Here is a 12,698-nt window from a genome sequence, read left to right on the forward strand (position 1 = left end):
AGGAATATAATAAAATTATATCAAATTGTAAAGCCACAGTGGAAGCATTATCGCCAAGCAAACGTTAAAGGAGATAATGTGAGAAAAATGCAACTTGCAGACTCATAACTGAAACAAACCAGTAATGTGAATTCATCCTCCTGATGAGCGTCGGCCCACACATTCAGAGGAAGACGGAGCAGCGAGGCAGGGAACTACTGTACGTGTCACTCGTAAGCCCTCTCCCTCAACTAGGTTGATTATTTTAAGCTCTGAGAGATTGATTCTGAGGGCCTGTGGGCCTCATGGGTGTCTGAGGGAACGTGAAGGTGCATGCAAAGAACGGAGAATAAAAAGTCAGGAGACAAAAGGGGCTGGAGCCGAGCAGAGGTGGTCTCCAGATTCCTGAGCTTATAAATAGCAGCACGTCTTCAAGGACATCGGCGATGATTTGGGTCAAACTATTTCCTATAGCGCCTGAGGTGAACCAAGGTCGCACTGAAAATGGCCCCAGAAATAGGCTGACTTTATTTTCAGGCAACGGCGGTTGACAGATTGTAACATGTTTAAAATGAGTCCTCACACTTCACCTTTCTTCACTTCATTAACAGGTAAAGCAGATGTGTTAGTATGTGGTGTAGGAACAAACCTGTAAGAGGTAAACAAGGCAGATCAAACTGCTACTTCATCCTGTCCTTCAGCAAGTTTTATATTCTAATTTTTTTTTTTTCAAAAAAACAATCCTTCTTCATTTTCTTTCTCTTTTCTGTCAAACCCACCTTTTCATTGCTGTTTTCTCTTCATGTGATGAGGATCTTGTCCTGTATTGTATTGTATTCTGTGACTGAGGATGCAGGGTTCACTGTTGCCTACAGAGCGGAGTGTGTATTGACAAAGCCACGCAATTTAACAGAGATGCCGTCTGAATTCCTCCATGTGAAAGAACCACGGAGTCCTCACCTGTGGGCTGAGGACAGCATCTCATTCCACAGCAGCTGTGGCTCAGGAGCATCGGTGTGAAACGTCCCTGCCACAGCTTCGACTGAAGGCACCTCCTGGGGGGGCTGGGGGGGAGGGGGGTGTTTGGCTGAGCATCGCCACTTACAGTACTGCAATACACAGAGCGATTTACAGCTGCCTGGAAAATCACTTGAACCCATAAAACCTGGCACAGCCAGCAGCCCCCCTATGGTTTGAACAAGATGTGACGTTACACTCTTCTGCCATCTAGCGGCTTGATGCAGTCACAGCAGGGAGCGTGTGGGAGAACAGTCGCTTTTGTTTATGACTAACTAGATTGAGTCATTTGAATGTGGAGGAAGATCAGTGAATTTGATATTATTTATGTAAGTCAATGGATTTATGTTTTTTTAATTATTAATTAATAATACCGCTTTTTATTATAAAAAACATTATCTTTGGGATTCATCAAAATGCTCTTATGAATTCATCTTTTATAGCATGATTACATTGTAAATGAATAATTTGAAACAGCTAACTTAATTTCACATATGATACTTAGATTTTAGCTTTGTGTGAAAAATTAATGTGAAAACATTAAGTGATAGAAACTTTCGTTCACATTATTGTGTATTATATACTTCTCTTTATTGTAAAGCACAAAACACTACTTCTTTACAAAGACGCAAGAAACTTACTAATTTCCCAGCATGCCACGGGGCTCCTGATTGATAAAAGGATTTGCAAGTGTGCAAGTACACAAAATATCTGTAAATTGCTCAATTGGCCACGATTAATATTTATGTGGCGGACGTACTAGCGACCGAGTACGTCATATATAACATAACATAACATCGCATATCGGTTTGCACCGCTACAAAGGTTCCACGCGCACGCAGGCCTCCACTAATACACAGTACCTTCGATGCGCTTCTCGTGGGTGGAAGCTCATCGTAGAGATCACGTGCTGAGTGCTCGTCACTCCACCAATCATCTCGGGGAAGGTCTGAGACAAGAGCCAATAGTCGCCCCCGCAGGGCGTCACCTGATCCAGGTGAGCGAGTCAACAGAGAATGTGTGCGCGTGTGAGCGACTCCGGCAGGAGAAGCCTGGTGACGTCACGACATCGCCGGTGGATGCTGCGCTCACCTGCTTGGAAACGCTCGCGGCTGGCAAATGAGTTCGATGTATGAGGTGGGGCACAGCTCCAGAACCCAATTCAGACTACTCTCCTCCCACCTTTAGTTTTATTTTATAGAATTAATAAAACACCAATAAATTATACAATATGTGCATTTATCCATTCACAAAAAATGGAGAATAAAAGTTAGGAGAGGGAAGATCAGGAGGACAAAAGGCGTGGCAGGAGCGGAGCAGAGGTGGTCTCCAGGTTCCTGAGGTCATAAATAGCACCATGTCTTCAAGGGCATCAGAAGCATGTTTACATGTGAACGATTACTAATAAGCAACCATTTTTAGGTCACATATGATCCTTGTATTTTACTTTTGTGTGAATATTTAGTACAATGTGTGGAAATCTAGTAGTAACAACATTCTTTTACTTTACAAAATACTACTTATGTACAAAAACACAAGAAACTTACTCATTTCCCAGCATGCAACGGAGCTCCTGATTGCTTCTCAATTAGAAGGATTTAAAATGTACAGAAAAGATCTGTATGATACCCAATTAGCCACGATTAATATTTATGTGGCGGACGTACTAGCGACCTAGTACGTCATATATAACTTATAACATCATATATCGTTTGCACCGCTACAAAGTTTCCACGCGCACGCAGGCCTCCACTAAAACACAGTACCTTCGATGCGCTTCTCGTGGGTGGAAGCTCATCGTAGAGGTCACGTGCTGAGTGCTCGTCACTCCACCAATCATCTCGGGGAAGGTCTGAGACAAGAGCCAATAGTCGCCCCCGCAGGGCGTCACCTGATCCAGGTGAGCGAGTCAACAGAGAATGTGGGCGCGTGTGAGCGACTACGGCAGGAGAAACCTGGTGACGTCACGACGACGCCGGTGGATGCTGCGCTCACCTGCTTGGAAACGCTCGCGGCTGGCAAATGAGTTCGATGTATGAGGTGGGGCACAGCCCCAGAACCCAATTCAGACTACTCTCCTCCCACCTTTAGTTTTGTTATATAAAATTAATAAAAAAGAAAACCAATAAATTATACAAAATGCGCATTTATCTATAGGAACACCTGTCTATAAAATACTTGATGTGACCTTTTGACTTGAGCACCCGTAAAGTAAAGGGGCTTCGTGTTTCTCTCTGACCCAGTTCTGCGTCTGTATCAGAGTGGTTACTTACCCGTTCAGGACCTCCAACATCATCTACAAACACCATGTGAATAGAAAGGAGCAGGGTGAATTATATCAAAATGTAAAGCCACAGTAGAAGAATTATCACTAAGCAAACGTTAAAGGAGATATTGTGAGAAAAATGCAATTTGCGAAGACGCAATTGAAACAAAATAAAAATGAATTCATCATCCTGATGAGCCTCAGCCCATACAGTCAGAAGAAGACGGAGCAGTGAGGCAGGGAACTACTGTACGTGTCACTGTACAGTAGTGTACAGTCCTCAACTAGGCTGATTATTTTAAGCTCTGTGACACTGATTCTGAGTGAACGTTAAGATGCACACTGATCACAAAGAATGGAGAATAAAAGTTAGGAGGGAAGATCAGGAGGACAAAAGGCGTGGCAGGAGCGGAGCAGAAGTGGTCTCCAGGTTCCTGAGGTCATAAATAGCACCATGTCTTCAAGGACATCAGAAGCCTGTTTACATGTGAACGATTACTAATATGCAACTATTTTTAGTTCACATATGATCCTTGTATTTTACTTTTGTGTGAATATTTAGTACAATGTGTGGAAATCTAGTAGTAACAACATTCTTTTACTTTACAAAATACTACTTATGTACAAAAACACAAGAAACTTACTCATTTCCCAGCATGCAACGGAGCTCCTGATTGCTTCTCAATTAGAAGGATTTAAAATGTACAGAAAAGATCTGTATGATACCCAATTAGCCACGATTAATATTTATGTGGCGGACGTACTAGCGACCTAGTACGTCATATATAACTTATAACATCATATATCGTTTGCACCGCTACAAAGTTTCCACGCGCACGCAGGCCTCCACTAAAACACAGTACCTTCGATGCGCTTCTCGTGGGTGGAAGCTCATCGTAGAGATCACGTGCTGAGTGCTCGTCACTCCACCAATCATCTCGGGGAAGGTCTGAGACAAGAGCCAATAGTCGCCCCCGCAGGGCGTCACCTGATCCAGGTGAGCGAGTCAACAGAGAATGTGTGCGCGTGTGAGCGACTCCGGCAGGAGAAGCCTGGTGACGTCACGACGACGCCGGTGGATGCTGCGCTCACCGGCTTGGAAACGCTCGCGGCTGGCGAATGAGTTCGATGTATGAGGTGGGGCACAGCCCCAGAACCCAATTCAGACTACTCTCCTCCCACCTTTAGTTTTGTTATATAAAATTAATAAAAAAGAAAACCAATAAATTATACAAAATGCGCATTTATCTATAGGAACACCTGTCTATAAAATACTTCATGTGACCTTTTGACTTGAGCACCCGTAAAGTAAAGGGGCTTCGTGTTTCTCTCTGACCCAGTTCTGGGTCTGTATCAGAGTGGTTACTTACCCGTTCAGGACCTCCAACATCATCTACAAACACCATGTGAATAGAAAGGAGCAGGGTGAATTATATCAAAATGTAAAGCCACAGTAGAAGAATTATCACTAAGCAAACGTTAAAGGAGATATTGTGAGAAAAATGCAATTTGCGAAGACGCAATTGAAACAAAATAAAAATGAATTCATCATCCTGATGAGCCTCAGCCCATACAGTCAGAAGAAGACGGAGCAGTGAGGCAGGGAACTACTGTACGTGTCACTGTACAGTAGTGTACAGTCCTCAACTAGGCTGATTATTTTAAGCTCTGTGACACTGATTCTGAGTGAACGTTAAGATGCACACTGATCACAAAGAATGGAGAATAAAAGTTAGGAGGGAAGATCAGGAGGACAAAAGGCGTGGCAGGAGCGGAGCAGAGGTGGTCTCCAGGTTCCTGAGGTCATAAATAGCACCATGTCTTCAAGGACATCAGAAGCCTGTTTACATGTGAACGATTACTAATATGCAACTATTTTTAGTTCACATATGATCCTTGTATTTTACTTTTGTGTGAATATTTAGTACAATGTGTGGAAATCTAGTAGTAACAACATTCTTTTACTTTACAAAATACTACTTATGTACAAAAACACAAGAAACTTACTCATTTCCCAGCATGCAACGGAGCTCCTGATTGCTTCTCAATTAGAAGGATTTAAAATGTACAGAAAAGATCTGTATGATACCCAATTAGCCACGATTAATATTTATGTGGCGGACGTACTAGCGACCTAGTACGTCATATATAACTTATAACATCATATATCGTTTGCACCGCTACAAAGTTTCCACGCGCACGCAGGCCTCCACTAAAACACAGTACCTTCGATGCGCTTCTCGTGGGTGGAAGCTCATCGTAGAGATCACGTGCTGAGTGCTCGTCACTCCACCAATCATCTCGGGGAAGGTCTGAGACAAGAGCCAATAGTCGCCCCCGCAGGGCGTCACCTGATCCAGGTGAGCGAGTCAACAGAGAATGTGTGCGCGTGTGAGCGACTCCGGCAGGAGAAGCCTGGTGACGTCACGACGACGCCGGTGGATGCTGCGCTCACCGGCTTGGAAACGCTCGCGGCTGGCGAATGAGTTCGATGTATGAGTTGGGGCACAGCCCCAGAACCCAATTCAGACTACTCTCCTCCCACTTTTACCTAATTTACATAAAAAACGAAATAAGCTGTATTACATATAATTAATAAACACTTAAACAAACAATTAAAGCACAACCAGTGAATTACACAGTATGTGCATTTATCTATAGAAAAAGACTTGTCACTATCTACAGTTCAAACTTCCTAGTCTTTGATCTTTCATTCATAAATTCCACGTTATATCCTCCTCTTACAAAATAAAAGCTCCTCAGTTTCAAATCCATATTATTGACATCATGAGCCGGAGTGAGTACATTAGATGCAGACAGGCTTCAACACACGTTGATGCTTTATTTTGCATGAAATCATCAGGAATTCTTGACCTTCTGACTTGGGGGCAGGGCACCCATAAAGTGAAGGGGCTTCGTGTTTCTGCCTGACCCAGTTCTGGGGCTTTATCAGAGTGGTTAGAGTTACCTGTTCAGGACCTCCAACATCATCGACAGGCACCATGTGGACAAGGAAGGAAGGCGCAGGGTGAACCGAAGGACAGACGGCGTACGGTCCACGTACGCGTCCTGCTGCTGAAACACACGTCCTACTGAGCTCATGTTAAATGTTACAACCAATCGCCCTTTGAGCACAACACAGAATATCGATTTCTTCTATTCCAATGAAATACTGCAGAACACATTATTAATGGCTGCCCTGTCGTATCAACATCCCACCAGTAATAATCCACCTGTCTCAGAAAAGCTGGAACTGTGTCAGGACAAATAATTGGTGACTTGTCCACGACCCACTTTGCTGCAATTATCTGATGGATTTGTTACATAACTGTGACCCGCCATGATGAATGTGGAGCAAAAACAGAAAGCAGGGGGCAGGTCACATCTCAGACTAATCATCATGTGTATTCTGTGTGTAAAGGTCACTGAAACTCATGCACTTTTATTAAAAACAAGCACAATCTTTTTTTTTTTTCACAGTGATCATTAAAACAGTTCCGTAGCTGCTACAAATCGTGTAATAAACGCAATCACAGTGACACTTATTGTGGTCGCCGTGTACGAATGCCCGGACCCTTTGTCAATAACTGCACCTGGTCAACACACACTATTAGGAGCAGATGGAAAAAATGGGAGCATTAATGGCTTAGATAAGGAGGGCACCGCTCATAGGACAGAAACATGTGAATCCTGACCCGGCCCGAGATTATTACTACTGCTCACAATCACTTCTGAAACCTGAAAGTGGTGTTTTTACCGCTGCGGTGCATTTTTTACCCTCATTCGATTCTGGGATGTCTCTCGCTCTGTTGCCAGGCGGCCGGAGGTGGACTCGCCATGACCTGAAACGTGTGCAAACCTCCACATGGATCCGTTTCGGCCCGTGAGGGCCGGAGGCCGCAGTTGTGTAACCCGTTGTTGTTTGTTTGTTGGCAGATATCGCCTGGCGGCGTTGCCGACCCGCGTCGCTCCGCGCCGGCACCGTGTCCTGCGTAATAGCGTGACCTGCCCCTCCGCCCGCTCCATCCCGCAGCGCACGCGGGACATGTGACGGCTGAATGATGCTGCGGACTGAACCCAGTCAAAGGTGGGTTCGGGTTTCCATAAAAGGGACGGGCACCGTGGAGCCGCTCAGACGCTCACTGAGGACAGTTAGAGACGCATCATCCTCAGCGCTTTAGAGAGATTTAGTGGATTATAACAAACCATTTCACACAATCAGACTCTTCACATTTAAACGCATATTGTCGTCATTTGCCATCTCTGTAATTTCATGAACTACAGACAGATCACATGTCAAGGTGTGTTGTGCTCCGTGGTTCTGCCTGGGGTGAATCGGAACCTTTCTTCGTCTTTAATCGTTTCTACGCGTCTGTCTGTGTGCACTTGCAGCATGTCGTGCGTCGTGTTCAAGTGCGCGCTCCTGTGCACGCTGATGGCCGGGAGCGCGTGCGCCTGCGCGCTGGGGAATCACACCTTGTGGATCGAGAGGCAGGGCTGCACCCAGTGCGTGGCCGTCAACACCACCATCTGCAGCGGCTACTGTTACACGCAGGTGACCCCCGCTGCGCACGCGCTCTCCCGCCGCTGGCGCACCTGTGCAGCGAGTTGCGTATTTGTCTGCAGATGTTGATGCACGAGGCAGAGACGTGAAGCCAAAGATTCCGATTGATCCAGAATCTATGCGAAAACCAAAGCAGCGCTTTAAAGAGCAGATGCAGAGGAATGGGTGCAACACAACTCACCGGTTAATGTTTTGTGTATCGTTTCGCCAGGACACTAACCTGAGGGGACGCTTCGGCAGGACCTTCATGATCCAGCGCAGCTGCGTGCCCCTCTCCCTGGTGTACCGGGCCGCGCGCGTGCCCGGCTGTCCGCAGGACGTCAACCCACACCTGTACTACCCCGAGGCGCGCGGCTGCGGCTGCAGGCGCTGCGACACGCGCACGCACCGCTGCGTTCGCACCCGCGGGCAGTCCCACGAGCGGTGCTCCGCCACGCCCCGCAGCGGGAAGGACCAGGAGCGGCCCGCCGAGCGAACCTGACGACGGGGGGGCGGATGGACCCGGTGCTGGTGTTATTTTAGTGCAATCATGAGACGGAAATAAATCAATGCAAACGTATCGTAAATGTTGTGTTTTGTGCATTTGTTGGTGGGTTTGGGAGGAGACGACGCTGATTGTGTGGAGTTACTGAGGTTTGTGTGTTTGCGGCTGTGCACATTGCACCAGCGTCTCTCGGGGCCCCGGAACTCAAGAGTTTGCGCCGTCTCTGACGAGCAGAGTTGAGGTTGCGTCATTCTCACCTATTTAAGTCCCCGCCCCTTACGTGGAGCCCCGCTTTTCATTGGATGCCGCCCGTGAACGCCCCTAACGGCTCCGGCACGAGCCCGCTCCCCCGGTTCGTTCATTCATTCCTGCAGGAGCGCAGCGCCGCGGAAGACGCGTCGACTCCACTTCAAGGTGTGTAACGTTCGCACCGACACACAACTGTAACGTTGTTTATTGGAAACCCGCAGTGGCTTCAGCCTGTTGCAGCCACGCAGACGCATTAAAACGCGCCTCAAGTGCAAAGTGGACGCGTCCGTTCGCGTTTCCTCACAGTCAGTGTTCACCGTCAGCGTGTTAATAACCTGATTAGCTTCAGCTTTGACTGACAGGTTGCACCAGGTGTGGTTTGAAAACTAGCAAATTAAAGATTAAAAGCAATCACATTGTTTATACAGCTTTTTTATTTAATTGTTTATTTATATATTTAAAAATGAGTACAGGAAGCATTACTTTCTATTTACTGTCCATGTATTCATTTCTATGAATGATCCCTGACCCCAAATAAACTGAACAAGTGTAGAGCTATCTATCTATAGCTAACTATTTTGGAACTTTTTTTGCAAGATGATAATATTAATAATAATAATAATAATAATAATAATGATTGGGAGGCTCTTACTTGCTGGATGAGTTGAGTTTCTTCCTGACTATTTGCATAGTATTTCTAGTGCAGACCTGCTTTTGGCTGGTTGTTCATACGACTAAACTGAATCTGCAAAGTGAATGTTTGTCCACAGTTACATTCATGAGGCGCTGATCGTTTACAATACCACGATTTGCTGTGGATGGGATTTTACAGAATCCCTTAGTGTGTAGTTTGGCGTTGCTGATACTTCACCCACAGGCTCTATTTGCAGCTAGAACTATTCCCCTCACATACTGGGCTAGTAGGCCAGGCAGATACTGCAGATTGTGGCTTGGTTCTGGTAAGACGAGGACCGGCCTTGGCTTCGTGTCTTGGCCGCTGGTGCAGTGGGTGGAGAGTCCAGCTGAATTCACCTCTATATATAACCCTGAGCAGCGTTCTGCTCTTGCCTTGCTCAGTGTCTCTGAGGGACTCGCAGCCTGTTTGTGCTCGGCGGCCTCCTCCTTTGTGTCGACCAACCTTTGCATTCAAGGCATCCAAGGAATCCGAGAACGATGGCCCAGCAACAGCAGATTAGGTCAGTATGATCCCGACCAGTCGGCTTTACCTGCATTCATTTCGACCGTGATCAGTCACAGTTTGAGTGTTTCTGTAGAGCTATGGCTGCGCCAGCAACGCCACAGATGTGTGCTTTACTCTGTCATATGTTATTTTGGGGTGTGAGTCACGCTTTACCCAGTTCCATAGTTACCTCATTGTGCATGTGTACAGCCTTCCAGCCAAGCTGATCAATGGAGGGGTGGCAGGCCTGGTCGGAGTCACCTGCGTGTTCCCCATCGACCTGGCCAAGACCCGCCTGCAGAACCAGCGCAGCGGGCAGCAGCTCTACAGGAGCATGTGAGACGCTTGCTGTGTGACCTGCCCCCCCTCTCCCTCCACGGCACAGACATTTCTCATTACCTCCTTCATTTCCTTCCCTGGTTGACCGTCTGTGTTTTGCTTTAGGATTGACTGCCTCATAAAGACGGTTAAGTCCGAAGGCTACTTTGGCATGTACAGAGGTGAGACTAGTCACACGTTAGTTCTCCTCTTTTGAGATTAAATAGCCAGTTTGAAGCGGACACAGTGCCATCTAGTGGCAGACAGTCCTATGTGTTTGTCAGAATGATCTGGTTCTTACTTTTGAGTTTGACTCGTGCTGGTTTCTTGCAGGTGCTGCAGTGAACCTCACCCTGGTAACGCCCGAGAAGGCCATCAAACTAGCTGCCAACGACTTTTTCCGGCACCAGTTGAGCAAAGACGGGTGAGTAGCAACAGGGCGAGATGTCAGCACGGTCCCTGAGGCTTTTTAACTCGGCGCCCGTGTCCTCAGGAGCAAGTTGACATTGTTGAAGGAGATCCTGGCCGGATGCTGTGCAGGCATGTGCCAGGTGATCATCACCACGCCCATGGAGATGCTGAAGATCCAGCTGCAGGACGCGGGCCGGCTCGGTAGGTGACAGGCACCCAGCACACACATTAAATATTGCCGCTGAAGCCCAGCGATAAACAGCAGATGCTCCGTGTGGCAGCGGCCCAGCAGAGGGTGATGCCCAGTGTCGTGACCACCCTGAAGATGGGCGGAACCAGCGCTGTCCTCAGCCGCGCCTACAACACCAGCCCCGGGCCGCAGCTCATGCGAGTGTCCGCCACCCAGATCACCAGGGAGCTGCTGAGGACCAAAGGCGTCACTGGACTTTACAGGGGGCTCGGAGCTACGCTGATGAGGTGAGGACAAGTCCAAGGCGTGAAAAGAGTGTGTTCTGGCTTTGTTCCACTGCTTCACCTGATTGTGCTGTTGTGTTGTCGCTCTCTCAGGGACATCCCCTTCTCTGTTGTGTACTTCCCTCTGTTTGCGCATCTGAACCAGCTCGGCCAGCACTCGCCCGAGGACCCGTCTGTGCCGTTCTACTGGTCCTTCATGTCGGGCTGCCTGGCCGGCTCCACCGCAGCCGTGGCCGTCAGCCCCTGTGACGGTGAGAGACCCGGCGTTGCGTTGGTTTTAGGTTTCGTTGAAGCGAACGCTAACACAACCTGTGTGTTGTGCAGTGGTCAAGACGAGACTGCAGTCGCTCAAAAAAGGGACAAATGAGGAGACGTACAACGGAGTGGTGGACTGCGTCAGGTGATCCTGAATGCCGGGACTTTGAGGTTTGGGATCAACATACGGTGCATGTTAACCACGCACTCTGTCCGTTCCAGAAAAATCCTGAAGAAAGAGGGTCCCGGAGCGTTGCTCAAAGGCGCCGGCTGCCGGGCCCTGGTCATCGCGCCGCTCTTTGGCATCGCTCAGGTCGTGTACTTTGTAGGCGTTGGGGAGTTCGTCCTGGGGTTCAGCCCCTACAACATCTGCTCCGCATGATGGACCCGCCTCCTGCCCTGGCTGTAATCCATGGACTCCATGGGTTCTCTGTGACTGTACCTTCTTGATTTCTGGAGCTTTTCAGAGTAAAAGGCTAAAGAGACCTGTGAGCTGCCATTTTATTTCAGAATAGTTTGAAATTGCGCCTCTAGCATGACTTGCTTTTATTTAAGAGTCTGAGATTTGAACGTATCTTTTGGCTTCAGTGGAGCTAATTGTGAGAAAGGACTTGCTTCCCTCACTGAGGGAATAAATAGTCCAACACCGATCTCCTGTTTCAGTCTATCACGCTGAACTCTGGTCTGTTGGTGCTAAAACCTCCCTGGTGTCTTTTAGATTTAGAGGTTTTCCACCCACGTTCACCCATTCCTCTCATCCTCACTACTGGCCTTTAAATAGCTGGGTGCACGCTGATCATTTATTATCGTCCCACGGTGTTTTCTCTCAGGGGTTGAGGTTTACACTGAGCACAGTGAACACGTCTCAGTCTACAAACTGTTTGTGTGACTTGCACCTGTTTGCACCAAAACACTACAATGAGAATCAGTTTATTTTGGTGAAGGAAATGTAATTGTATGGTTGTAAACTAGAAAACTATTGTATGTGATTTTGGGACCAAGTCTTCTGAAGTAGGTGCAGCCACTTTGTCTGGGTTGACTGTGGTTGTGGCAGGAGCCCAACAGCAACTCTACAGTGTAACGTGAGGCTTCTAGAAGATGGAATGGCTAGAAAAGCTTCTTTTTATATCTTTATTTTTCACATACCTCTATCTGTGCGAGTGGAACTCAAATTCAGGGTCGTTTCATCGTGTATAAAGTGTTTAAACAGTTGGGATTAATTTATTTTGTTTCAGATTACTTGTAAATGCAGATGCTGAATAAATATTGCCAAATGCAGTGTTGTGGTATCTGTGAAGCATGTGCTTGTTGCCGTGTTCCTCGTGTCCATGCGGTGGAAGTGCAGCGCTGAAGTAACTCTACCCTGGCCTGTCCTGGCATCACACACATAACTACCCCCCCACCACATATCCAGCTGTCCCATAGGCTCAAGTGCAGAAAGGTGAAACTCTGGCATGAGGCTAAACCTGGAACCCTATTTAATGACGAAGCATATCGGATA

The 12,698-nt window shown here is 47.3% G+C and overlaps 2 protein-coding genes across 2 annotated transcripts; both read left to right on the plus strand.

The window, feature by feature from the left end:
* Nucleotides 1-7,655: 7,655 nt before the first annotated feature.
* LOC114858681 (follitropin subunit beta-like) lies at nucleotides 7,656-8,379 on the plus strand. Its single transcript, XM_029156178.3, has 2 exons — nucleotides 7,656-7,817; nucleotides 8,038-8,379. The coding sequence occupies exons 1-2, from the start codon at nucleotides 7,656-7,658 to the stop codon at nucleotides 8,305-8,307; spliced, it is 432 nt and encodes a 143-aa protein (XP_029012011.1). The 3' UTR covers nucleotides 8,308-8,379.
* A 228-nt stretch (nucleotides 8,380-8,607) lies between these two features.
* Nucleotides 8,608-12,475, plus strand: LOC114859169 (mitochondrial glutamate carrier 1-like). The gene is made up of 10 exons (XM_029157111.3): nucleotides 8,608-8,724; nucleotides 9,637-9,755; nucleotides 9,950-10,075; nucleotides 10,184-10,239; nucleotides 10,391-10,481; nucleotides 10,551-10,669; nucleotides 10,750-10,945; nucleotides 11,036-11,193; nucleotides 11,267-11,342; nucleotides 11,420-12,475. Exons 2-10 carry the CDS (start codon nucleotides 9,733-9,735, stop codon nucleotides 11,577-11,579), a joined length of 1,005 nt encoding a protein of 334 aa, XP_029012944.1. The 5' UTR covers nucleotides 8,608-8,724; nucleotides 9,637-9,732; the 3' UTR covers nucleotides 11,580-12,475.
* Nucleotides 12,476-12,698: the final 223 nt, after the last annotated feature.

Source organism: Betta splendens, chromosome 7 (genome assembly GCF_900634795.4).
Source record: "Betta splendens chromosome 7, fBetSpl5.4, whole genome shotgun sequence".
Taxonomy (NCBI): Eukaryota; Metazoa; Chordata; class Actinopteri; order Anabantiformes; family Osphronemidae; genus Betta; species Betta splendens.